The sequence below is a fragment of the Cannabis sativa genome, chromosome 5 (assembly GCF_029168945.1).
Source record: "Cannabis sativa cultivar Pink pepper isolate KNU-18-1 chromosome 5, ASM2916894v1, whole genome shotgun sequence".
Lineage (NCBI taxonomy): Eukaryota > Viridiplantae > Streptophyta > Magnoliopsida > Rosales > Cannabaceae > Cannabis > Cannabis sativa.
Window position 1 is genome coordinate 8,411,819 of NC_083605.1, and position 27,210 is coordinate 8,439,028.

General features: G+C 32.3%; 1 protein-coding gene and 2 long non-coding RNA genes across 5 annotated transcripts; all 3 read left to right on the forward strand.

The window, feature by feature from the left end:
- Window positions 1-482: 482 nt before the first annotated feature.
- On the forward strand, window positions 483-1,609 carry LOC133038542 (uncharacterized). The gene is made up of 2 exons (XR_009688060.1): window positions 483-570; window positions 1,172-1,609. It is a non-coding gene; the product is annotated as an uncharacterized LOC133038542 (long non-coding RNA).
- Window positions 1,610-13,960: 12,351 nt separating this feature from the next.
- On the forward strand, window positions 13,961-16,651 carry LOC115717155 (uncharacterized). Of its 2 annotated transcripts, none has more exons than XR_009687790.1 (2): window positions 13,961-14,355; window positions 14,669-16,651. It is a non-coding gene; the product is annotated as an uncharacterized LOC115717155 (long non-coding RNA). The 2 variants fall into 2 exon arrangements; XR_009687791.1 differs by having other exon boundaries at window positions 14,713-16,651.
- An 8,059-nt stretch (window positions 16,652-24,710) lies between these two features.
- LOC115716573 (pentatricopeptide repeat-containing protein At4g21190) lies at window positions 24,711-26,797 on the forward strand. Of its 2 annotated transcripts, none has more exons than XM_030645393.2 (6): window positions 24,711-24,869; window positions 25,128-25,235; window positions 25,329-25,427; window positions 25,541-25,684; window positions 25,767-25,979; window positions 26,232-26,797. In XM_030645393.2, exons 2-6 carry the CDS (start codon window positions 25,128-25,130, stop codon window positions 26,598-26,600), a joined length of 933 nt encoding a protein of 310 aa, XP_030501253.2. In that variant the 5' UTR covers window positions 24,711-24,869; the 3' UTR covers window positions 26,601-26,797. The 2 variants fall into 2 exon arrangements, with proteins under 2 accessions (XP_030501253.2, XP_030501252.2); XM_030645392.2 differs by having other exon boundaries at window positions 24,712-24,869; window positions 25,102-25,235.
- Window positions 26,798-27,210: the final 413 nt, after the last annotated feature.

Here is a 27,210-nt window from a genome sequence, read left to right on the forward strand (position 1 = left end):
ATTAATTCTTTTTTTTAAAAAAAAAATACAATTATTTATATGATGCTTCTGTGTTTGTATATATATAATGAGACGATTATTATTCCTAATATATCTCTTAATCAATAATATAGATTCTTACAAAAATATACAAAAAGTTATAATATTGATATTTTCATTAACTTGAAACATCATTTAATATAATGGACCAAAAAAGCATCACTCATTCTACTAATTGGAGCTTATGGCATGTTTACTTATCAAGATTGGGAATGTGATGTAGGGTACTTTTATTTAATAATAGGAATGATTATGGGTTAACATAAATTTAGGAGAAAATTAAGAGAATACTTTTCCTCTCATTTTGTTCAGGTATGCCATACGGGAAATGAGGATTTTAAAAATTATTTTACTTTTTATTACTAAAATTATAAGATAATATTGACATCATATAAAACCATATAGTGTAAACCCTATTAATTTATCTTTTTAAACTTGACAACCGCATCCCTCTTCTCTATCATTTATCTGTTCTCAGTTTCTCTTTTTTTTTGCAGAACAAACTCAATTAATCTCTCAAGAACATATCAAGTAAGTTTTCTATCATTTGTTTAATATATATCATTACTATTATTATTTATAATATTACTCAACTTAAACTTCTTTGATGTGGTGATACAATTTTGTTTTAATTAAGCTGTGGCTAAAGTAGTTTGAAAAATATTTATTTGTGTGGCGATTTACATGTGTGTAAAACACAAGTAGTAATAATTGAGTTTTTTTATCCATTATTTCTAAATTTTCGTGATTCAAGCTGCTAATTTGTACCTGTAAAAATTGTATTGATCAATATAAATTTGGTAAATGGCAGCAAAACCCCCAATACTTTCGTTTTGGTTTCATTAAACCCCCAAAACCAGGAAACTGTTAGCAATTTAACACTTCCGTCCAAATTTAGCTGTTAACTGCCAGGTTGGATTGTCCACGTGGACACAATAAACACGTGACACAATTTTATTGATCCACGTAAAAAATTATTTAAAAAAATTTTAAAAAATAAAATAAAATTAATTTAAAATTTAAAAAAATTATAAATAAAAAAATAATATTTTTTTTCTCTTTCTTTTTCTTTTTCCTTCTTTTTTGTCTTTTCTCACACACATATACCCTCTTCTCTTTCTCTCTCTCGCAGGTACACAAGCCCACCACCATCTTCAACCCATTGTGGCTGCAGCAAGCGTCCAAGACCAGCAGGCAGCCCAACCTCCTCCGGCGTCGTCCTCCTCCGGCCTCGTCCTCCTCCGCCGACTTCGAAGCCATTAAAGTCACCACCCACCATCTCCTCCATCTCAGATCCGCCATTAAAGCCGGCGAACAAAGATGTAGCTTCGACGTGGTTGTGGAGGAGGACGTCGGGGACCACCAAGCTAGCTCGGATCGATCTCTACTCTCTCTCTTTCCCGATCTCTTCTCTTTTTCTTTATATTTAGGGGTTTCAAAAAGTAGTGGGAAAATAAAATTAGGGTTTTCAAATATTAATTTTGGGGTTAAGATTTCGTATATATATGTTTGTTTGTTTATTTGTTGGATTTTAATTTGTTTGAATTGATTTGAACTTGGTTTTGTTGTTGTTGTTGTTTTTTTTTTTTTTTTTTTTTGTGATTTGGATGGTTGTGATGGTAGCAGATGACTGAAGAAGATGAAGAAAAAGAAGATGGTCGTGGTGGTGGTGGTGGTAAGGAAGGAATGGTGGTGGGTGGGTGGTTGGGTGGCTGGGAAGGGTTCATAGGCAAAGAAAAAGAAAAAAAAAAGGAAAAAAGAAAAGAAAAAGAAAAAGAAAGAAAGGAAAAAAGAAGAAAGAAAAAAAAAAAGAAAAAGAATTTTTTTTTTATTTTTAAAATAATTAATTTTTTATTTTTTTAAATAATTTTTTACGTGGACCAATAAAATTGTGCCACGTGTTTATTGTGTCCACGTGGACAATCCAACCTGGCAGTTAACAGCTAAATTTGGACGGAAGTGTTAAATTGCTAACAGTTTCCTGGTTTTGGGGGTTTACCCGCAGAAATTTAGGTTTTGGGGGTTTAATGAAACCAAAACGAAAGTATTGGGAGTTTTGCCGCCATTTACCCATATAAATTTATTGGCTTCATAATCCATATGAAATTATGTCACTAATTGTTTTCTTTCATAGCTTATGAAGATTCTTATTATTATAATAGTCTATAAATTTTTATATATTGCAACTATTTTTCTATCAAACAAAATATATTTTTTATATTGATAATTGTAATTATATATGAACGTATATAATTTTATTATGTCAGATTTTTTTTTCATTTTTTTTCATTCGATCTATATATACAAATGTCAATGGCTGGAGCAAGGGACATACACGGTACCATCTTTGTATGGCCCCCTAATTTTTTAGTTTATAAATATATAATTATATATAGTGATAATATACATTTATTGCATCCCTTACAAAAATTATATATATTTTTTAAAGCAACATGTTCAAGTTTTTTTTTTTTATTAAACTGTATTGTCATACTATGGGTTGGGCATTGAATTTTATTCTTTTTTTATTTTTTTTAAAGAACATTTGAATTTTATTCGATCAAAATTAAAAATTGATAATACATATTTTTTTGTTTTTGAGAGAAATTGATAAAATTTACTGTTTAAAATATATATATACATTATTTATTCATTATGAGTACATGAATAAAAACTACATTATATTGCTATATTGTCAATTACTTTTTTTATACATTATATATCTCGTGTTTGTTATTGAAATTTTTTTTGTTAACATATTTGTTAATTACTTGTTTACACACATTATTTTTTTTTAAGAAAATTTATATATTACTTTATATGTTGTACATATATATTTATGTGTGTTTTATATATATATGTTAATATTGTCATATAATTTTTTTTATTATTTATTTTTTGTAAATAAAATAGCTCGTTTAAGTTTAGTAAGAAAGCAAAAGTTAATTATTGTGGTGCAAAATTTAATTGTGATTTTAGATGTTATTTTAACTGCATGTACTATTGTGGGTGCTTATGCATGGATAAATTCTAGAAGACGCCTCAATCAACCATTATCCATAATGAGAGTCTACAAACAGTTAGAAAACTTGCATAATTTAGTATATGCAACTGATGTCAATTGTGTTTCACAATTGAGAATGGATAGGGAAACATTCTAAAGGTTATGTAACATACTTAGCACTAGGGAAAATTTAAGAAAAACAAGAAATGTCTCTGTCGAGGAGATTGTAGCAATGTTCCTATACATTCTAACACATCGCCATAAGAATCGAGTTGTTGGTTATAGTTTCAAAAGATCAGGAAAAAACTGTTAGCAAATATTTTCATGAATGTTTAAATGCAATGATTCGTTGCCAAAAAGAATTTTGGAAAACACCTGAGCAATATTAGAGACCTCAATCGATCCAAGGTGGAAGTGGTTTAAGGTAAGAATTATAGATTCAAATTATAGTTGTTGATTGTTAAATTTAATAATTTCTAATTAGTGCAATAAATGTAATGTAGAATTGCTTGAGAGATTTAGATGGAACCTATGTAAGAGTTCGAGTATCCAAAGCTGATAAGCCAAGGTATAGAACAAGAAAATTAGAGATTGCAACCAATGTTTTAGGAGTTTGTTCACAGAACATGTAATTTATATACGTCCTACCGGGTTGGGAAGGCTCAGCACACGATGGACGTGTATGAGAGATGCTTTATCTAAAAGAAATAGTTTAAAAGTCCCTAATGGTAAAATTAATTATAGAAAATTTATAGAAGTTTGATCTCATCAAACTAAAAATATTATAAAGTTTTTGAGTAAATAACATAATTCATTTTATGTTGTTGATAGGTTATTATTATTTAGTTGATAATGGTCAAGGTTTTCTTGCACCTTTAGAGGGACACGATATTATCTTAATGATTGGAATGATGGACACCGTCCAAACACAGTAGAAGAGTTCTTTAATATGAAGCACTCAAATGCTAGGAATGTAATTGAGCATTGTTTTAGATTATTGAAAATGCGATGGGCTATTCTCAGAAGTCCATCCTTTTATGACATTAAAACACAACGACGTATAATTTCTGTTTGTTGTATGCTGCATAATTTTATTCTAAGAGAAATGAGCATTGATCTAGTGGAGAATGAGATGAACAGTGTATTAGGAAATCATCCCATAACAAATAATAATTATATTAATAATATCGAGTCCTCAGATTTATGGACTACTTGGAAACAAAATTTGGCAGAAGAAATGTGGAATGCGTGGCTAGCAAATAGATGATTAGAATACTAGCACTTATATTTTAACAATTCTAATTATGATTTGATGTATGAAAGACATATGCTTATTTGTTTGCTTTAGTAACTTTTTTTTTTGGTTTCTTTATATTAATTTATGAGTATTTTAAGTCTTCAAATTTATGCTTTGATGTGCTTATGCATAGATAAATTTATGATTTTATTTTTATAATAATGAGAAATTTTAAATGTATGTATAGGATGAGTTCAAACTCTAATGTTGATCAAAGAGGAAGAGGTAAAAATAAACATTATTGGACCCTTGAACAAGATAGTGCATTGATCGTCTGCCTTCTAGAGTTGAGTCGAAATCTTACATGGAGAGTTGATTGTGGATTTAAAAATAGTTATTTGCAACAAATGGAGAGTATGCTAGAGGCAAAATTACTAGATTCTAACTTGAAGGCGTCACCTCATATTGAATCACGTATTAAGACTTTGAAGGGAAAGTATTACTGTTTGGCAGAATTATTATTATTAAGTAGTTTCAATTAGGATGAAGTACATAGTACGTTAGTGTGTGAGAAAAGTGTATTTGATGAGTATGTGAAGGTAAATATATACTATGATTATAAATATATATGTAAATATGTTAATATTGCTTATTTATGAGAACATAAACTTAATATGCTTTAATTTGTGAATGTACATAAATGAAAAGATGTAAGTGGTTTATATGGAAAATCATTCCCTTATTACCACAAGCTAGTAGAAATATATGGACGAGATTGTGTTACTGGGGCAAATGGTGGTAATGCAGATTGAAAAACCGTATTTTTGCAAATGTCAGTTGTATATAAGAAAATATAAAAACTGGAATCGTTTGCAGAAGCAGAAAGTAATTCTGCTACAACAAAACGAAACAGGCAGAATATAAAATATTTGCAGAAAAATAAATAACTTGACACAAGAGATTTATACGTTGTATCAGTGTTCTCACGAACACTCCTAGTCCACGGGGCCACGCCCAGAGAATGAAATCAATTAATAAAGTATCAAAATTACAAAGACAATTGACTTAAACAAGTTTAGACTCCCTCTAAAGTATTGCCGCAATCCTTTGTAATCCACTTTATGAATCTGACTTCTTGAAACACCTTCAAGCCCGAACTCCCTTCGTCTTTGAAGTGTGAGTGCTTACTTCCTCCCGAAGTAAGGCTTCAACAAGTCTTCTCCCGAAGACCAAGTGCTTACTTCCTCCCGAAGTAAGGCTTTATCAAGTCTTCTCCCGAAGACCAATCTCTTGTTCAGTCAAGTAGCTCTTCACAACCTCTAGGACAGAGTAAGAACAGAAATAAACAAGTAGAACCTAGATGAACAACTAGGCTCTCACAAAACAAAGAAACACTCTTCTCTCAAAAAGATAAATGCAAAAAATGATTAATGGAAGAGATAATTCGAATGGTTGCTCTCTAGGCTCTATTTATAGAATATAGAAACCAAAGAGGCAACCACAAGTTCGAATCTACAGCTGTACAAAAACTTTCCTAAGAAAACACGATCTGCTACATCAGAATCGGATGTTGACGCAGCAGATCACACCAGAATCGAGAAACTTGCTAAAATCGGGTCTGATCTTCTATCAATGCTTGATTCCTGCCAAAAACAGATTAGATATTCTGATTGTATCAAGATACAATCGAAATCAATAAGGAAAAGGCAATAATCAAAGTTTCCCTAAAAAAGACAACTTTCCAAAAGAGAATTTCTTCTCTTTTAAGAAGTTTTCAACAAAGGAAAGTTCAGCTGAAAGTGCAACCTTCCTAACAAGGAAAAGGGTAACTAAAAACTGAATTTATAAGGTAATAAGAATCCAAAAATGAATGCACAACAATCTTACCATAAAAGAAAAATTATTTTGTCAACTAACTTGCCAAAAAAGGACTTTACACAGATGATGATGAAGAAGAAATACGCCATGATGATGCAACTGGTGTGGAATTTGGGGTTGATGATAACATAAATGATGGTGGAGATGATGAAGAAATAGATGAGTTTGATGGTATCTCAAATACTCAACAACCAACTAATATGTGTCGACGTAGATCTACTGAGAGTACTACCAATAATCAAAAGTCTGGTAAGAATAAAAAATCTAATGCTATCGATAGTATTTCCACAAATATTGGTGCATTGGCAGAATCTGTATCTGAAATTGTCCCGAAACTTTAAGGATTGACAGATGCATTATCAGATAAGAATGTAACTGAGATGCAAGACAATTTATACACAAAAATAAGCAAGATCGAAGGTCTTACTATAAGGCAGTGTATTCGAGCAACCAACATATTGCTTAAAGAACCTGCATTGATGCGAATATTTTATGCAATATCATATTAGATAAAAATGTAATGTATTATGAATTTGTTGTAAAACGATGTATAATCATATAATCATTAGATATTTGGATTTTTGTTGAACATATTAAAACATCATTATTTTTTTTATAAGGAGCTTATTTTAATATTTAGTTATATTTTCTATTCCAATGAAATGTTTATGGTTTTTTTTTTTCCTTAAGTAATGTTATGTTTGTTTATGAAATTTATTAAATCTTTAATAAGTATTTTTTTAGTTATATTTAAGGTTCGCAATTGTAATATTATTAATTAAAAAATAAATATTAATTAATAGTATATATTTATTTATGAATGTATTTAGTTAATTTTATAATAAATAAATTAAAAATAAATATTTACTATGAAGGGTAATTTAGTCAAGTTAAAGTATTATGATTACCTTTTCTAGTTATGTAAATAAAATTAAATGATCCTGATTCCCTTTCTAGTCAATTTATTAAACAACATAATAAAATAATGATTTCGATTGTTAAATTTTTTATTCCTTTTGATTTTTCCTATTCATTTATTCCGATTGCAATTACAATTTAGTAAACGTGCCATAAGGGTAATGGATTTTAATTATTTTTATTTTATTTTTTAATATTAAATATATAATGGCAATTTTGTCCTTTAAAATTTATCTTACAAGATAACTACCATATAATATAGTTTAACTCAAAAGGATAATTTCGTCTATTTAAGCATTCCGATTACGTTTCCTAATAAAGTAAATAAGATAAATCACAACTATTCTATTTCTAAAAAAAATTAGAAAACAACATATTACAAATATTGATTCTGATTTTGAATATTGTATACTAAACGTGCCATTAGGGTTTACGGGAATGGGCATGGGCCAAGGTATGGGAATGGGAATGGGAATAGGAATGGGAATGGGCCGGGAAATGGGAATGGGAATGGGCCAGGGAATGGAAATCGGTCAGGGAATGGGAATGGGCTACGAAATAGGAATGCGAATGCGAATGGGAATGGGAATGGGAATAGCAATGTGAATGAAAATGGGAATGGGAATGGGGTAGGGAACGAGAATGGGCCAATGAATGGGAATGCGAATGGGAATTGGGGTTTAAGGTTTGGGGTTTTAGGGTTTTTGCATTTAGGATTTTGTGGTTTTGTGGTTTGGGGAATGGGAATGGAATAGGGAATGAGAAAGGGAATGGGAATGGGCATGGATCGGGGAATGGGAATGGCAATGGCAATGGGAGTAGGAATGGGAATGGGAATGGGAATGAGAATAGGCCAGGAAATGGGAATGGGAATGAGAATGTGAGTCGGAGTGGGAATGGGAACATGAATGGGAATGGGCTGGGGAATGGGAATGCAATTGTGAATGGGAATTGGAATGGGAATGGGTCGGGGAATGGGAATGGGAAACGAAATGCGAAGGGGAATGCGAATGGGGATGAGAATGAGAATGGGCCAGGGAATGGGAATGGGTATGGGAATGGGAATGGGGATGGGGATGGTAATCGGAATGGGAATGGGAATGGGAATGGAAATAGGAATGGGAATGGGGTGGGAATGGGGTGGGAATGGGAATGGGAATAGGAATGAGAATGGAAATAGGAATGGGAATGTGAATAGAAATGGCAATGGCCCGGGGAATGGGAATGGGAATAGGAATGTGAATGCGAATGGGAATGGGAATGGATCGGAGAATAGGAATGGGAATGGGAATGGGAATGGGTTGGGGAATGGGAATTGGGGTTTGGGGTTTGGGGTTTGGGCTTTGGAGTTTAGGGTTTAGGGTTGGGGTTGGGGTTTAGGGGTTAGAGGTTAGGATTAGGGGTTAGGGTTTTAGGTAGGGGTTTGGGGTCAGGAGTTCAGGCGTGAGGGGTCATGGGTCATGGTTAATGGCAACCATTACAAAATTGGTGGGGGAAGTTCTCACTTTTTTTTCTCCCTTATTTAATCAAGTTCTCCCTTTTCTAATTTAAATAATGTAAGTAAATAAATGTAAGGGAATGATTACCTTACCATTGATTCCCATTACTTATTAGTAAACATGCCAAAGGGTTTAGGTGAATGGGAATGGGAATGGGTTGGGAAATGGGAATGGAAATGCGAATGTGAATGAGAATGGGAATGGGAATGGGCTGGGGAATGCGAATGGGAATGGAAATCGACCGGAGAATGGGAATGGGAATGGGAATGGGAATAGGAATGGGAATGGGTCATGGAATGGGAATGCGAATGCAAATGGGAATGGGAATGGTCCAGGGAATGGGAATGGGAATGGTCCAGGGAACGGGAATGGGAATGGGAATGGGCCTAGGAATGGGAATTGGGGTTTGTTTTGGGGTTTTGGCGTTTAGGGTTTTGTGGTTTGGGAATGGGAATGTTAATGGGCATGGGTCGGCGAATGGGAATGGGCTGGTGAATGGGGATGGGAATGAGCATGGGAATGGCAGTGGGAATAGCAATGGGAATGAGTGGGAATGGGAATGGGAATGGGCCAGGGAATGGGAATGGGAGTGGGAGTGGGAGTGGGAATGGGAATGGACCGGGGAATGGGAATGGGAATGGGAATGTGATTGCAAATGGGAATAGGAATGTGAATGGGGTGGGGAATGGAAATTTGAATGCAAATGGGATGGAAATTGGAATGCGAATGGGCATGGGAATGGGAATGGGAATGTGAATGGGTATGGGAATGGGGATAGGGATGGTAATGGGAATGTGAACGAGAATGGGAATGGGTCAGGGAATGGGAATGGGAATGGGAATGAGAATAGGAATGGGAATAGTAATAGCAATGGGCTGGGGAATGGGAATGGGAATAGGAATGCGAATGCAAATAGGAATGGGAATCGGAATCAGAATGCGAATGGGAATGGGAATGGGAATGGGAATGCGGATGGAAATGGGAATGGGAATCAGAATGGGTATGGGACTGGGCTGGGGAATGGGAATTGGGGTTTGGGTTTAGGGTTTAGGGTTTAGGGTTTAGGGTTTAGGGCTTAGGGTTGCTGTTGGGGTTTAGGGGTTAGAGGTTAAGGTTAGGGGTTAGGGTTTGGGGTAGGGGTTGGGGTAAGGGTTCAGGGTCAGGGGTCATGGGTCAGAGTTTATGGCATATTTACTAATAAGTAATGAGAATCAATGGTAAGGTAATCATTCCCTTACATTTGTTAACTTACATTATTAAAATTAGGAAAGGGAGAACTTGATTAAATAAGGGAGAACTTCCCCTACCAATTTTGTAAGGAAATTGATAAAAAAAAATCATTAAATTTTTTCTCATGTTACATTGGAATGGTCTTTCCTTCCATTTCAAAATAGAATATTCATTCCAGCAAAATGGTGGAAAGGGCATTCCATTGGAATTATATTCTAATACTTTAAAATGCAACTAATCAAGAGAATGGAATGAAATTTATTTCTTGTCCATTGCATTTCATTACCTCTAACGAAACGCCACCTAAGGGTCTGTGTTCAAGGGTCAGGGTTCAGGGTGTTGGATGTTGGGGTTAGGGTTTGGGGTTTGGGTTTCTGTGTTTAGGATTTAGGGTCTAGGGTTTTGGGTTCAGGGTTTAGGGGAATAGGAATGTGAATGGGAATAATATAGAATTTAAAATGCATAAAAAATTGATAAAAAATCATTAAATTTTTTCTCATGTTACATTGGAATGGTCTTTCCTTCCATTTCAAAATAGAATAGTCATTCCACCAATCTAGTGTAAAGGGCATTCCATTGGAATGACATCTCAATACTTTAAAATGCAACCAAACAAAAGAATGAAATGAAAGCTGTTTCTTTTCGATTCCATTTCATTACCTCCAACTAAACGCCACATAAGGGTCTAGGTTCAGGGTGTTCGGGTTAGGGTTTAGTGTTCAGGGTTTTAGGGTTTAGGGTTCAGGGTTCAGGGTTTCAGAGTTCATGGTTCATGGATCAGGGTTCAGGGTGTGAGGAGTTAGGGGTTGGGGGTGGAGGGTCCAAGGTTTAGGGTCTGGGTAGGGCTGAACATTGAGCGGGTTTACCATGTTTCGGGTTCGCAATTTTGGGTTAACGAGTATCGGGTTTAAAAAAATGAAACTGAACCCGTACCCCAATAGGGGTCGAGTTAGCGGGTTGGCGGGTCACAGGTTGGCGGGTTGACCGGGTCAATAGGTTGACCAGGTCAACTCTTTAAAAAAATTAATATTTTATTCAAATAATTATTTCTTTTATTTTTTTATTTATTAAATAAAACATATATAATATAATAACTTGTTCATCAAATCAACTATTGAAGAAATAAGCATTAATCAATCCAACCAACAAACAACTTGTTCATCAAATCAAACTTCATCTTCATGTTCATGAATCATGAATCATGATAAAAGTAAAAACTAAAATATTTCAAAATACATCCATATCCATAGTAAAAGGTAAAGGAAAGTTTAGGGTTTTTTAGTTTTTAGTTTTTATTTTTAATTATTTTTATTTTTTCATTAATATATAATATGTAATAAAAAATAAATATATATAATATATGAAATATGCGGGTTGGCGGGCGTGTTCGGGTTCAACCCGAAACCCGATGGTCCTAAAAACTTAACCCGCGAACCCGCCCGAAGGGTACCGGGTTGAACCCGACCTGCCTTAATATTTTTTTTTTAAAAAAAAAATTCTGGGTCGGGTCCGGGCGGATTGCCCGGCTTCGGGTCGAACTCGCTCAAAATGTTCAGTCCTAGGTCCGAGGTTAAGGTTCAGGGGAATGGAATAAAATAAAATTTAAATGCATTAAATATTGATAAAATAATTATTAAATTTTTTCTCATGTTACATTGGAATGGTGTTTCCTTACATTTCAATATAGAATAATCATTCCACCAAAATGGTGGGATTTAGGGTTTGAATTTTTGGGGTTTTGAGGTTTAGGGTTTGGGGTTTAGGGTTTTGGGTCTGGGGTTTGGGGCATGGGGTTTTGGGGTTTAGGTTTGGGATTTGGCGTTTGAGGTTTGGGGTTTTCGGGTTTGGGTTTCAGGTTTAGGTTTTAGGGTTTGATGTTTAGGGTTTGGGGTTTGAGATTTGCGGTTTGGGGTTTAAAGTTTGGTGTTTATGGATTGTGGTTCTGGATTTGGGGTTTTTAGGGTTTTGGGGTATGGGTTTCGGGATTTGGGGTTTGGGGTTTGTTGGTTTTGGGATTTGGGGGTTTACGGTTTAGGGGTTTGGCATTTGGGGTTTAGGGCTTCAGGTTTGGTGTTTGGGGTTTAGGGGTTGGGGGTTTGGGGTTGTGGTTTAGGGTTTAAGATTTTTGGGTTTTGGGGTTTTGCTGTTTAGAGTTTGGGGTTTTGAGTCTAGGGTCTACCACCTAGGGTTTAGGATTTTGGGGTTTGGAATTTGAGGTTTTGGGGTTTGAGGTTTTGAGGTTTTTGGGTTTGAGGTTATGGGGTTTCGACTTTCGAGTTTCGAGTCTATACATAATTATAAAAGAAGGCATAATAGTTGCTCATATAGCAGTTTGTATGAGTTTTTTTCCCAATCCTTTTCTCTTAATTTTTTTATTTATCACCATTTTACTATAATTTTCTCATTTAATTACCTTTATTATTTTCTTTGAAAAAATATCTATAGTTTGTTCATTCTACTAGAAAACGTTTTTTTTTTATTTTTATTTAATGGAAAAAAAATAATTTCTCATTTAATTAGTTTTATTATTACCTTTTACAAAATTTTCATTTAATTAGCTTTAAGTTTTTACTTTTATTTACACTTTTTTTTTTTTCTTTTCTTTTATCTCATTTATATTTAGCTTTAGGTTTTTGTTTAATCATTTACTCAGTCGCTTTAGATTTCTCTCTCTCTCTCTCTCTATATCTCTCTCATTCTATACATTATGGGAATGGTAGAGCTTCCAACAGCCATCCATGGCCGTTTGCTCCGTAACGCCATGATCCTTCATTCTCAGCTCGAGTATGATACATGATCTAGATCAAAAGATGATCTTCCTTAGCATTGGGTTAAAAAAATGCGTTTTCTTTTTTCTGTGTTTATTATCTATTTATCATATCTGATTATTACATGATTATATGTAATGTGATCAATCCTATAAATGATTGTTGATGTATAGAATTCATTAGCCCAAAAAAGTATGGTTGGACACTTGTTTTTGTTTTACAGTGAATATTTAGGCTAATTAGAATCTTTTCCATTGAATTTTGACATGTACTAAATTATAATCCTGAATTTTTAAGGTCGTTGGGCATAATTTAGTATATGTCAAAGTTCGAGGGATATGATTTGGTAGATATCAAAGTTGGAGAGCATGGTTTAGTACATAAACAATCACTGAAATAGTAAAATTGAATTAAATTAGACAAAATTCCTTAAATCTAACAATCTAGTTCAGGAGATATTTTTAACGATCTTAAAATTTCAGGGGGCATGATTTGGTACATGTCAAAGTTCAGGGGTAAAAATCATAATTAGCCTTTAATTAATGCCAAGGATCGGGAATCGGATATATGATGAAAAACTACTTTAGAGCATCTCCAATGGTAAAATCTTAAAGGATGTTTGGTGAGGTGGACATATTATGTGTTAAAATATTGAGATGCTATACTATTGGAGAGATAAGGATGTCAATCTAGAAATTTACATAGATGTTATGTTGTGGCATTGATGCTATTTATTTTTTTTAATAGAAAAATTGAAACTAAAAAATTATTGTACTAGAAATTGAAATATATATATTAAATAATAATGTGTGAGGTCATAATTATAATATTTTTAAAGAGTATTATACATTAGAGTATTTTTAGAAGTAAGAGTGCAAAAAATAATATAGAAAAAAAATAAAATAAAATATTATATTATTAAATGATTGGTAAATTTTTAACATTCTTACAAAATTACTAGTATTAAAAATGATCCATAGATGTAATTATAACACTAGCTAGCTAGCTAGAGCTATAGCACGTGAAGTAAAAGACCAACTTTGTGAGTTTACATTGGATGATTGATTGGGTTGGTGGTAGGTTTTCATTTGACAAATAAAAATTAAAATGTACATAATAAATACTATATAACCAGAATCATTTTCCATTGTATTGGAAATTTTAAAATAAAAAAGCTAGTTCAAAAATAAATATTCAGGAGTAGTCAAATCAAGTCAGGTGAGGTCATCACTGAAATGTTTTTTTTCTTTTCTTTTCTTTCTTAATTCTTCTTATAATAATGGTATGGCAAAACACATTCTCAAAAGTTAAAACAAAGACCCTTAAATGAAATGAAAATATATAACACCTTGAAATCCTAATATTCTTTGGTGAGTTCTCAGTAATAGCATCCCACAAATGTGTAAATATTGATTTATTTTGTCAGTTTACAATTTTTCAACAGCTAGCCTCACCATCTTCTGGCTTTACCAATGTAATTCCACCACATAATTTTTCCAGTTTGTCCTCCATTTCTTTGACCTCACATATTGTTACAAAAGCTCCCCAAGTTAAAATAAAAGAAATTTTCTAACTTCTTCAAGTGGATAAAGTGTGTGCCCCTCTCTCTCTCTCTCTCTCTCTCTCTCTCTCTCTCTCTCTCTCTCTCTCGTGGGAGAGGGTTTAATGTGGCTTTGCTCATTAACTATTTCAAGTTTCATCATTTGCAAGAGACTTGCAGGAGATTCAACAACTAATCCTTTGCTTTAGGTTACAATTAAAAGAAATGGAGAATCGACTGAGGTACGTAGGTCTTGTTATTTTATATTTTATATCACTCAACATATATGATCTTCTATACATTTCTATACAGTGTAAAGCTTACTTTTACACAACTTCTCTCTCTTTATATATACATATAAATATTATCTAAACCCAACTTGCATTGCCAATATCTATACCCAAAATTTTTAAGTACTATAGCCCTTTTTATTTATCTTAGGCATTTCTTAGTCAATAGTTATCACTTTGCTGGGTTCTTTGCCATGGGCATCTGCACAAAGATGTCTCCAACAACAGTCTGTATTCCATTAAGAATAATGCTTAGCTGATCTAGGAGCTGGCGAATCTTGAATACAATTGTTGTACAATTAAGTGGAGCACAGCGGAGGTTCTCAGATTTTGTGGACACATTGCGACGGAGGAACTTCAGTTTCACATTGTCAGCCTACTTAGCGAGGTAAGATTTACACTTGCCTTTCCTTGGAGATTTCATTTTTCCATATTTCCTAACTCACGGTAAGGTTGGAGAACTCGATTCCTTTTCCACAAAGGAGTCAGATGTGGATGATTCTGGTTCATTCTTGTATATGGTTGAAGTTGGTGTTATTTGTGGGGGTGAGGTGAATCTGGTTCTTTCTTGCAAATGTTTGAAGTTGGTGTTATTGGGGAGGGAGATTTAGAACTCGGCAAAATTCTATATTGGGGGTACAGAGTTGGATACTCATTAGGCAGAACATCCTCTAAATTAGAGGGCTCTTGCTTAACAATTGATGGTGGAAATAGGTTTCGCAACAAGTTAGATATTTTTGCATGAAAATTAATGGTTATTCTATTTAGGAATGCAAATTGGTTTTTTAGAGGTGGTAGTAGAGTGAGGCACCAACACCTATTTATATTTGTTTTCAGGCCATAAATTCCATCTCCTACCAATTTTTTTACTTTATTTTTATGCCAATGACAAATAGCATAATGCCACGTGTTATCCACTTACACATGTTGAAAGAGTTCTCCATTATAATTATCAGTTATTGCACATAATTTCTTGTATTTAGTTGATATTATGTCAGTTTAGTAATTAGTTCATGGCTGACTCCGGTTGTGAAATGATTGTTACCTTTTCATGTTAGTCACCACTATTCTAATTTTATTTGACTAATTAAATTCTTCAACTGTTCAACCAAAATGGTTTCGTTTGGGTCTAGTTAATGTTGCATTTATTGTTTCCTTAAATTCAGGAGTGGATAACCTCATTCAACAAGAAAAATATATCCTGTCAATTGAATATGAATATCTGTGATTGGTAGACCCTTGCAGTCCTTTATAGATCTTATTTTTGACAAAGGAGCCACAAGGTTCTAACTGCCTCTCAACCTCATTCTTATTTTTCTTGCCAAAAAAATAAAAATAAAAACTACATTCTCATTTAAATACTTCTCATAGTGAAAGTATTGAATGGAAATTAAGGTTCTTAATTTCAACACATACATAAACATTTTGTTTAAAATTGAGAGAATTTATTCAGTATAAAATTTTCACTAAATTGCTTAATAACTTCCTTCAATTATATGCGATGCATTTTTTTTTTAATTTTATGTGTGTATATTCTTATTTTAATTTTTTTTCTCACCTGTTCATCCAAGTTTAGTACCCATTGGTAAGTACATAATATTATCGATTGACAGTATATAAATATGTATCAAATTTAAAATTAAACCACCATATTATTCTTGAAATCAATTAAAGACTCAAAATAATATAACTCATTTAATAGGATTGTCCAATATAACTACATTAGTCAATGCAGGTTCACTAATCAACCTATAAAAATTAAATGCTAATTAGTGAAGGTTGTAATGATGGCAATACATTTTGATGTGTTTATATAACCGAATGAAAGAGTTTGTTCCTCAAACATAAGCAAGTTAAAAAATATATTCTACTCAAACCAAAATATTTGTCAAAGAGTAAAGAAGTGATTCGTAGTTTCATTTAGTTGCAGGTTTTATATGTGACAGTTATTACTTTCATTAATAGTATGCATTGTGATGTTCCAGATGCTGCTAATGAAGAGATTATGGGAAATAGTTCAGACCAAGATTGATAGAAAATGTGCATTACGCAATATTAATTTCCCATCCTGCCTATCAAAGACATTGAGGTAATAATAAATCAACTTCTTAATTGCTTTAAAAGTTATTCATAGTTAATTTAATAAAGTAGATTTTTTTATGATAAGTAAGTTTGATAGTAGATTAAATCAAATATAAATCTATGATTGTTTATATCAATAGAATTAAAAACTAATAATATTGTTGTCTTTCCGTACTTTTATTTCATTATTTTTTCCTCACATATCATGTCATATAGTTATTTTAGCTAATCTTGTCTTTTTTAAGTTCTTATGTTGTAATACATTTTATTTTAAATAACTTATTATTGTGACTCCTAAAATAATAAGTTCAATATAATAAAGATCCCGAACAAGATAAATGATGGTATGATTATTATTTTTTCTTTCTAGTTTGTTTATAAGTTTAAAATAATCATGTAAGTAATTGATTCTGAATTTAATTTCATTTTTTTCCCTTCTCCTTGTTATTTATCTTGTGAGTAATCACTAGTTTTGTACACCAATATTATGTATTTTCCAGTATAATGGTTGCCATGAACTTATAAGTTAACTATTGCCACCATAAAAACACCGTGATATGAAATTCAATTATTTCATCCATAAGCATTAGGTTTAGCCTTTTAATATAGTAATTGTTATTTAAGACTATGCAAAGTTTATGTAAAATTAATTTTGGTATCTTAGATTCATAATCTTTTTTTTTTTTTTTTTGATTTAAGCGTTTATATATTACATCATGCATAACCTGGGACTCGAACCCAAGACCTCCAACACACACACACTCCCTATGGCCACTTGAGCTAGCCTCAAGTGGTTATCTTAGATTCATAATCAGTCATTACTACATGATTTTAATAACAAAAGTTAATACATAATTAATTTCTCACAAGTTCATTACATCAATTAGTTCATAGCTCTCTATGAACTATTACCAATAAAACACCACATAATAGATGAAAAGGAAGAATACCATCTCCTACCTCTACTAACAACCGGTTCCACTACAACAATTTCAAGAGAATATGGTTGCTACTTTAGCTATATTTCCATGAAAATGTTATCTCAAAAGTAGACATCAACATAAGATATAAGCTAAAATAATGAAAATGTTATCTCAAAAGTAGACATCAACATAAGATATAAGCTAAAATAAACTGTTGAGAGTTGTGACTAATGTCTTAGTACATCGTATTGGCTATAGTACCCATAGGATGAGCAAGTGATCCACTTGCCACAGCTTGCATGGACATCCAAGTATGGACTGCCATTTGCATGTCAGTCACTCCAGCGCTCATGGAAGCCACAACTTGTTCAAGGGCATAGACTCTTTTAGATTGCTCAAAAATGTTATGGTTATATACATTTGTCTGCTCTTCTAGCCACTGTTCTAGAGATGAAATTCTTTGATGCAAGGAGTTGTTATTGATGTGCTGTTGTTTTAGAAATGAAACTCTTTGATGCAAGGAGTTGTTATTAATGAGCATCTTATGATATTCATTAGCAAACAATGCATTTTGTGCATGAGTGACTTGCATTGTGTTTATTGCCATTTGCAATACATAAATGCCATCACATGGATGCGGTTGTCTCCATGTGCTAGAGCTAGCCAAAAGTTGGTTCATTACTACTAGCTGATACCTTCTATTGGTTTGAGAAATGAGGTGAGTAATTCATTCCCACAGTTTTTGTTTGAGGTTTCTTTGAGTATTAAGATACTACCTCTTTGTTTGTGATTTGCAGGCAAGTAAAATAAAGTGAATACAAAATGTATAGGTAGCTTTATATAGGAGTATAAAAAAGTGTGGCTTTATCAAATAAAGGTGGTATGACTCTTCATTGTACTATTCTTATTATATAGGTGGCAATGGTAGATGGTATGGTTCTTGACATGATAATTCTGAATCTAATTACTGAAACACTTTACTTTGATTACATTACAATGACCACTTTTTTACTTGACATGGTAGTGATCATTATAATGTTAAATTAAAGTAAAATGTTTTAGTAACTGGATTAAGAATTGTCATGTCAAGAGCCATTATAATGTTAAATTAAAGTAAGAATATTATACTGAAAAGTCATACCACATTCTTTTGATAAGGCCACACTCTTTTCTACTCCTATATAAAGCTGCCTATGCATTTTGTATGTCACTTTATTTGACTTGTCTGCAATGTACAAATAAAGAGGTAGTATCTTAGTATTCAAACAAACCTCAAACAAAAACTATGAGAATGAATTACTCACCTCATTTCTCAAACCAATGGGAAGTATCAACTGGTAATAATGAGCCAACTTTTGGTTCTAGCACATGGGGACAACCACATCCATGTGATGTCATTTATGTATTGCAAATGGCAATGCAAGCCATTCATGCACAAAAATACATTGTTTGCTAATGAATATCATCAGATGCTCATCAATAAAAACTCCTTGCATCAAAGAGTTTCATTTCTAGAACAACTGTACATCAATAACAACTCCTTGCATTAAAAAATTTCGTATTTGGAACAGCAGCTAGAGGAGCAGACAAAAGTATATAACCATAATATTTTTGAGCTGTCTAAAAGGGTCTATGCCTTTGAACAAGCTGCTTCCATAAGCGCTAGAGTGACTGACATGAAAATAGCAGTCCATACTTGGATGTCCATGCAAGTGGATCACTTGTTCATCCTATGGGTACTATAAGCCTATATGATGTACTAAGACATTAGTTACAACTCCCAACAGTTTATTTTAACTTATATCTTATGTTGATGTCTACTTTTGAGATAACATTTTCATGGAAATATGACTAAAGTAATAGCCACATTCCCTTTAAATTGTTCTAATGGAACCGGTTGTTAGTAGAGGTAGGGGATGATGTTATTCCTTTTCATCTATTATGTGGTGTTTTTTTTTTTAATAGTTCATAGAGAGCTATGAACTAATTGATGTAATGAACTTATAAGAAATTAGTTATGTGTTAACTTTTGTTTTTAGAATCATGTTGTAATGGCTGTTTATGAATCTATGATACCAAAATTAATTTTATATAAACTTTGTATGGTCTTAAGTAATAATTACTATACTAAAAGGCTAAACTAATGCTAATGAATGAAATAACTGAGTTTCATATCACAGTGTTTTTATGGTGGCAATGGTTAACCTATAAATTCATGGCAACCATAATATTGAAAAGTATATAAAATTGGTTTACAAAACTAGTGATTACTCAGAAGGTAAATAATGAGAATTAAAAAAAATTAAATTAAATTTAGAATCAGTGACTTACATGAGTACTTTAAACTTGTAAGCAAACTAGAAAGAAAAAATAAATAATCATGCCATCATTAATTTTGTATGGGACTTTTACTATATTGGACATATTATTTTAGGAGTCATACTAGTATGTTATCTAAAGTAAAATGCATTACAACATAAGAGCTTAAAAAAAAGGCAAGATTAGCTAAAATAACTAAATGACAGTGTGTGAGGGAAAAAAAACAAAACAAAAGTATAGAAAGACAACAAAGTTATTAGTTTTAAATTCTATTGATATAGACAACTATAAATTCATATTTGATTTAATCTACCATCAAACATACTTATCATAAAAAAAACTACTTCATTTAATTAACTCAGAATAACTTTTGAAGTAAATAAGAAATTGGTTTATTATTATCTCAATGTCTTTGTTAGACAGGATGGGAAATTAATATTTCTTAATGCACATTTTGTATCAATCTTAGTCTGAATTATTTCTCATAATCTCTTTATTAGGAGCATCTGGAACATCATAATGCATACTATTAATGAAAGTAATAACTGCCACATAAAAAATCTACAACTAAATGAAACTATGAATCACATCTCCACTCTTGACAAATATTTTAGTTTGAGAAGAATATATTTTTTAACTTGCTTATGTTTGAGGAACACATCTAAATGTATTGCCATTAATATAGTTGTTACAAGGGTGTCTACACATTTAGTACCTTGTGTTTTATCTAAATACAAGTTTGGTACCTTGTATTTTTAGTAATGTTTATTTAGTACCCTGTATTTTAAAATTATAATTATTTGGTACCCTAAATTCAAATTTTTTTGATAAAATTTAATCAATACTATCAATAGTTTAAAATTTTATGAATTCTAAATTCTAATTTATTTATTTGATTACGCTGAGAATTGTTTGGTTAAATTAATAAAATTGTATTGATTAAATTTTATTTTAAGGTATCAAATATGTACAATTTAAAAATATGAGGTACCAATTAAGTATTATTGAAAACATAGGGTATCAAATATGTTTTTCATGAAAACACAAGGTACTAAATAAGTATATTCCCTTGTTACAACCATCAATAATTAGCATTTGTTTTTTATAGGTTGGCTGGTGAACCTGCATTGCCCAGTGTAGTTATACTAAACAATCATATTAAATGAGTTATATTATTCTGAGACTTTAATTGATTTCAAGAATAATATGGCAGTTGGTTTAATTTTAAATATGATACATGTTTTTATACTGTCAATCAATAATATTATGTATTAAATTTCAATGGTGAGAAAAAAAATTAAAATAAGAACACAAAATTAAAAAAAAAAAAATACATCACATATATTGAAGGAAGTTATTCAGCAATTTAGTAAAAATTTTATACTGAACAAATTCTGTCAATTTTAAATAAAATGTTTATGTACGTGTTCAAATTAAGAACTTTAATTTTCATTCAATACTTTCACTATGAGAAGTATTTAAATGAGAATGGAGTGTTTTTTTTTCTTTTATTTGGCAAGATAAATGAGAATGGGGTTGAGAGGCAGTTAGAACTTAGAACCTTACAGTCTCTATTCCTTTGTCAGAAATAAGATCTATAAAGGAGTGTAAAGGTCTGTCAATCACTGATATTCAGATGACAGGATATATTTTTCTTGCTATATGAGGTTATCCACCCCTGAATTTAAGGGATCAATAAATGCAACATTAACTAGACCCAAACAAAGCTATTTTGGTTGAACAGTTGAAGAATTTAGTTAGCCGAATCAAATTGGAATAGTGGTGACTAACATGGAAAGGTAACAATCATTTTACAACTAGAGTTAGCCATGAACTAATTACAAAACTGACATAATATTAACTAAATACAGGAAATCATGTACAATAATTGATAATTATAATGAAGAACTCTTTCAACATGTGTGGAGTAAGTGAATAACACATGACATTGTGCTATTTGTCATTGGCATAAAAATAAAGTAAAAATTATTTGTTGGAAATAGAATTTATGGCCTAAAAACAAATATAAATTGGTGTTGGTGCCTCAATCTACTACCACCTCATAAAACCAATTTCCATTCCTAAACATAATAACTATTAATTTCCATGCAAAAATATCTAACTTGTCGCGAAACCTTTTTCCCCCATCAATTGTTAAGCAAGAGCCCTCTAATTCAGAAGATGTTCTGCCTAATGAGTATTCAACTCTGTACCCCCATATAGAACTTTACCGAGTTCTGAATCCCCCTCCCCAATAACACCAACTTCAAACATCTGCAAGAAAGAACCAGATTCACCATCACTCCCACAAATAACACCAACTTCAACCATATGCAAGAATGAACTAGAATCACCCGCATCTGACTCCTTTACGAAAAAGGAATTGAGTTCTCCAACCTCCTTGCGAGTAAGGAAATATGGAAAAATGAAATCTCCAAGGAAAGGCAAATGTAAATCTCCAACCTCCTTGCTAAGGAGGTTGACAATGTTAAACTAAAGTTCCTCCGTCGCAATGTGTCCACGAAATCTGAGAACATCCGTTGTGCTGCACTTGATTGTAGAACAATTGTATTCAAGATTCGCCAGCTCCTAGATCAGCTAAGCATTATTCTTAATGGAATACAGACTGTTGCTGGAGACATCTTTGTGCAGGTTGCCCATGCCATAGAACCCAGTAAAGTGATAACTATTGACTGAGGAATGGAATATAAACACAACCCTTTAGATGCCTAAGATAAATAAAAAAGGCTGTAGTACTTAAAAACTATTGGTTCTCTATCAAGTTATTATATGAAGCATGTAATAGTAAGGTACAAGTGGACATCAGTATATGAAGTGGTGGGGGTTGGACTATGAACACCACTTCATGAGAATGTACTTATACTGAATAGAATTGTGCTGCTGTGAGTCCACTTTCGAATAGCTTAATATAATATTAAGTTTTTCTTTGCAAAAGAAATTCAATAGAGTATTACTTAGTCATAGTCTAACACAAGGGTAAGATACTCAAAATATATTCAGATCCCATAACCAAATAATTTTTCTCAGATGTATTTCTTGGACATTGGTGTTTTTTTTAAGTTTGTCTACATTTTCACATGATGTCAAATGAGTGCGTATAAACAAAATATTGTCTGATATATGGACTGTTTGGAATATTTTAACAGGATCTAAATTTACTAATAAGTATGTTGATTAACATACTAATTGCAGTGATGGACCCAGAATTTTTACTTTGTGGGGGCTTATTTATCATTAAAAAATATTTATACATACATTATAATCACTCTTACTAGATTTATTTAATTTTATGGGGGCTTTTTTATTATTTTGGTCTATAATTATCAAATTAAAAAAATTACATTTAATTTTTTAAAAGACAATATTTTTTTCATATTGTTACTTGTGGGTCCGTCCCTGATACTAAATATGAAAAACAATGAAATTAAACACATAAGAGTTTAAGAAAATCTTACATTAGTTGCAGCGGAATAATATGACTTTTTCCGCTCAGATCTTTAACCCTTATTTCTTTCTGTCGCAGAGTATTATCAAAATCTGAGCCTAAATCTCTTTCTCTTTTTGGGTTTGGTTACCACCGTCTTACTCACTATGATTGAGTATTTTGACTTGCTATGTGTGGGGATGACACTCTATCACTATAGGCCGAGTATGATGAACAATGAAAGAGGCTTGAAAACTATATAGAAGATGTCTCTCATCTACTAGTTATCTGACAGAGAAAACTAGGTTTGATTTGGTTGAAGGCAATAGTTGGATGAGATGATAGCATCATGTTCTTATATAGTGTTTCAACTAGGGCTTATGATTAAATTATATGGATTAAAAAAAAATAAAATATTGGGCAGAAATAACACACAAAGGCCGGTTATAATGGACCATTCTCTAGTGATAATTTTGCCACTTTATTTCAACTATTTATTATTCTTTCAATAATAACATATTTTTAAATTCAATCCTATAAATGTCAAAACTATTTATTTAATAATTATAATTAATTATCAAATAAAATTGTCATTTATATTATTTATTAAGTAGACCATACAAAGTCTCTTAATTAATAAATTAATCCCAAAACCTCTTTTCTTCACAAAAGCCCTTACTCAGTGAAAATTCATAAATAAGATATAGTCTAATTTAAGAATTATAATTGATTAATGAAAACCAATTAACTGAGTCTGCAAGCAGTATTATCTCAACTAGTGAGGGGACCATGGGCCTATATAACCGAGCTTTCAATAAGTAGATCCTAGAATTCACCAAGCAAATTTCCTAACTTATTAATTCCGCCTTGTGCCACTATAGATTTGGAATTGAATAACACTCTCAATTATATAAAACGCTCTATATGTAGCACGATATAGATATATTATGATTATCCATTGTTACAATCCTAATAGTTAAGAATCCTCTACAGATGATCTACACTGAATAGGGAGAAATTTACCGTTCTACATTTCAATGTGTTTTATTTTTAAAACACTTAGCTACCTATAAATGATATTTCAGTAAACTAATATAATTATTGAAATGAGGCCTCAATCATTTATTTCTATTCAGATAAGTTCGAAGGAAATCATCATTTCACTTCTAAATATTTATAGAAGCTATAGATTCTATATCTATGATCAGCGCTTCCACTTAATTGAACTACTATGTTCTCAAGATGTATATATCCACCAGAACCATTGGTTAACATTCACGAACAACTTGAAAAACTTAAATAATAGCGTAAATTTGATTGAATGAACACCTTTAATTTTGTAAAATATAAAATCTATTTTTTTTTTTTTTATGAATCAGCAATTGATAAAATCTAAATTTACCATTTAACAAAAGAGAAAATCCTATTTATCTTAAAATATATTTCTATTAAATTATGGCTCATAATAAATATATTAATTTTTTCAAATAAATAAATATATTAATTATTAGTATCTTCATTATCTTTTACCCTCATGCTCTTCAATTCCATCATCGGCTAGTGCTTCCTCCGGCAAACATATTGTTTCGCAATCAATTTCCACGGAAACCCAACCCTAATCTCTGTCTCTGCCACCGCTCCAGTTGGGTCCTCCGGCCAACCCACCTCGCCGGTTCTGTGCTCTTCGTCGCTATCAGGTATCTATTTTACTTGTGTTAATTACTCTCTATTTTCCATTTCTGTTTTAAGTTTTTATTACAACTTTTACGAATGTAATGCTGGATTTAGCTTAGATTCTTGTTAGTGAAAGTGAAATCATTCCGTCAATTTTTGGTCGAGTTGATTTCCCAAAGAACTGATAAGATTGTTTATTTGCTTTCAAATTTGTTATTAAATCACAATTCCTTGGCTTTGCTCCTGCATTTGAAGATTCAATTTCAAGCAATTGTTTTCAGATGCTTGCATTGAGATGTTTTCCTCCTGTCATTAGAGGTCTTGAATTAGTCAAAATTTCTTGGAGTACCTCAACAACAACAAGAACAAGTAGCAGAAGCAGTGTAGTGGTAAGCTTTATATAATGAATTATTAGAAGAAAGAGCATTGAAATAGAAGAACAGAACTTGATGTGTGTATCTGATTTGTTAATTTTAATGAAGGTATGTGCTGCAAAAGGCCCCAGGCCAAGATATGCTCGAGTATGGAAAACCAACAAAAGGATTGGGACCGTTTCTAAATCGGCAAAACTTGTTAAGAGTGTAAGGCTGTGGTATTTGAATCATTTTGAGCTTACAATTTTGAGAAATTATTAGAAGTTGTGTATTTGATTTGGAACATTGGAAATGCATAATTTTGAGTTTTTCTTTTTTAGATTAAGGAAGTGTCAAATGTCAAAGAGGAAGTTTACGGGGCTCTCGATTCCTTTATCGCTTGGGAATTAGAATTTCCTTTGATTACAGTGAAGAAGGCAATTAAGATCCTTGAGGATCAAAAAGAATGGAAGAGAATAATTCAGGTGAATTTCATTTCCAAATTTCTCTTGTACCCTTTTGTTTTTTAAGTCTTTCCAATTTGTTGAAACAATTATGGAATTGTAGATGTCAAAGTGGATGTTAAGCAAAGGTCAAGGAAGAACAATGGGAACCTATTTCAGACTGTTGAATGCTTTAGCAGAGGATGGGAGACTTGAAGAGGCTGAGGAGCTTTGGGCAAAATTATTTTCAGAGAACTTGGAAAGCACACCTCGAATGTTCTTTAACAAAATGCTTGCTATCTATTACCACAGGGGATTACATGACAAGATGTTTGAGGTATTGTAATTCAATGCCCTGTCTTTATTCAATGAAGTATATTCCTTTTCTTACTGTCTCTTGAGCCACATCCATGTCATTTGGAGTGCCAAACTTTGGTTCAGACTGCTCCCGATGGAGCTATGAGAAGCTCTGACCAAACATTTGTTCGTGAAAGCTTTCTCATTTTGCTTATGGCCTGTGTTGGTTACTACGAGTTCTATGGATGTGCTCATATTGTAAATTTGGCATCTCAAATTCTTTCCTTTGTAGATATTTGCTGACATGGAGGAGCTTGGCATTCGACCAAATGTTGCCATTGTTTCGATGATGGGAAAAGTCTTTCAGCAGCTAGGTATGTTGGACAAATATGATAAATTAAACAGGAAATATCCACCACCTAAATGGCAGTACCGATATATCCGAGGAAGACGAGTCAAGATTCAAGCAAAAGATTTTCATAAATATGATGATGACGCTGATCAAGATTTAAGTGACGACGAGAACTCTATCCATGATGAAATAAACGAATCAAGTGCAGATGAACATGGTGATGTACTAGAACCTGAGGATGTAAACGTTGACTCAAGTGATATGTTAGAGGAAACTGAAACAAGGACCAATGAAACTTTGAATTCCTAAGATTTACTTAAGCCATTCAGATCTTGTTTAGAGTGGAGGTTGTGCAAGGCAACAAAGTTCATTTTATCATGTTGGACATATGGCGGGGTAGATAAAAGAAATTGCAGTTTTCATAATTTCTGTATCTTATGGAAAAGGATATATTTGATTAAGAGTAATGATATATGTACTAACAAATTACACACATTAACATGATAGTTTTTCTAAACCAATTACATGTACCGAAACTGACACTAGTAAGAAAAAGAAAAGAGTGTCACATCATTGTGTGCAATTTATAGGTACATACTTTTGATTAATTTCTCTGGCTCGGCCAAGACAAATTTCAGATGGCTTGAGCATGTAGAACTCCTTTGGCCACTGGCCATGTCTTACTGTTACTTCTTCAAAAGAAAGGATAAGATGTAATGCAATTATTGTGCCCAATAATTACGAAGAGATCTCCAATTTGGGTGGGATCTCCAATGGGCTCAAATAGATTGGAAAGGAAACTATTAAGTATATTTCAAATAGTGGCGCACAAAAGGTTCAGTATTGCTATTGTTTTTTTTTTCTTTAAGTAGAATTCATTAAATGAATCAATGATGTTCAATAGTATGAAGAGCACAAG

Coding starts and splice junctions, on each gene's coding strand:
- LOC115716573 (XM_030645393.2), top strand. CDS start 25,128: ATGCTTGCATTGAGATGTTTTCCTCCTGTCATTAGAGGTCTTGAATTA. Junction 25,685..25,766: donor AATGGAAGAGAATAATTCAG/GTGAATTTCATT, acceptor ATGGAATTGTAG/ATGTCAAAGTGGATGTTAAG. Junction 25,980..26,231: donor TACATGACAAGATGTTTGAG/GTATTGTAATTC, acceptor TTTCCTTTGTAG/ATATTTGCTGACATGGAGGA.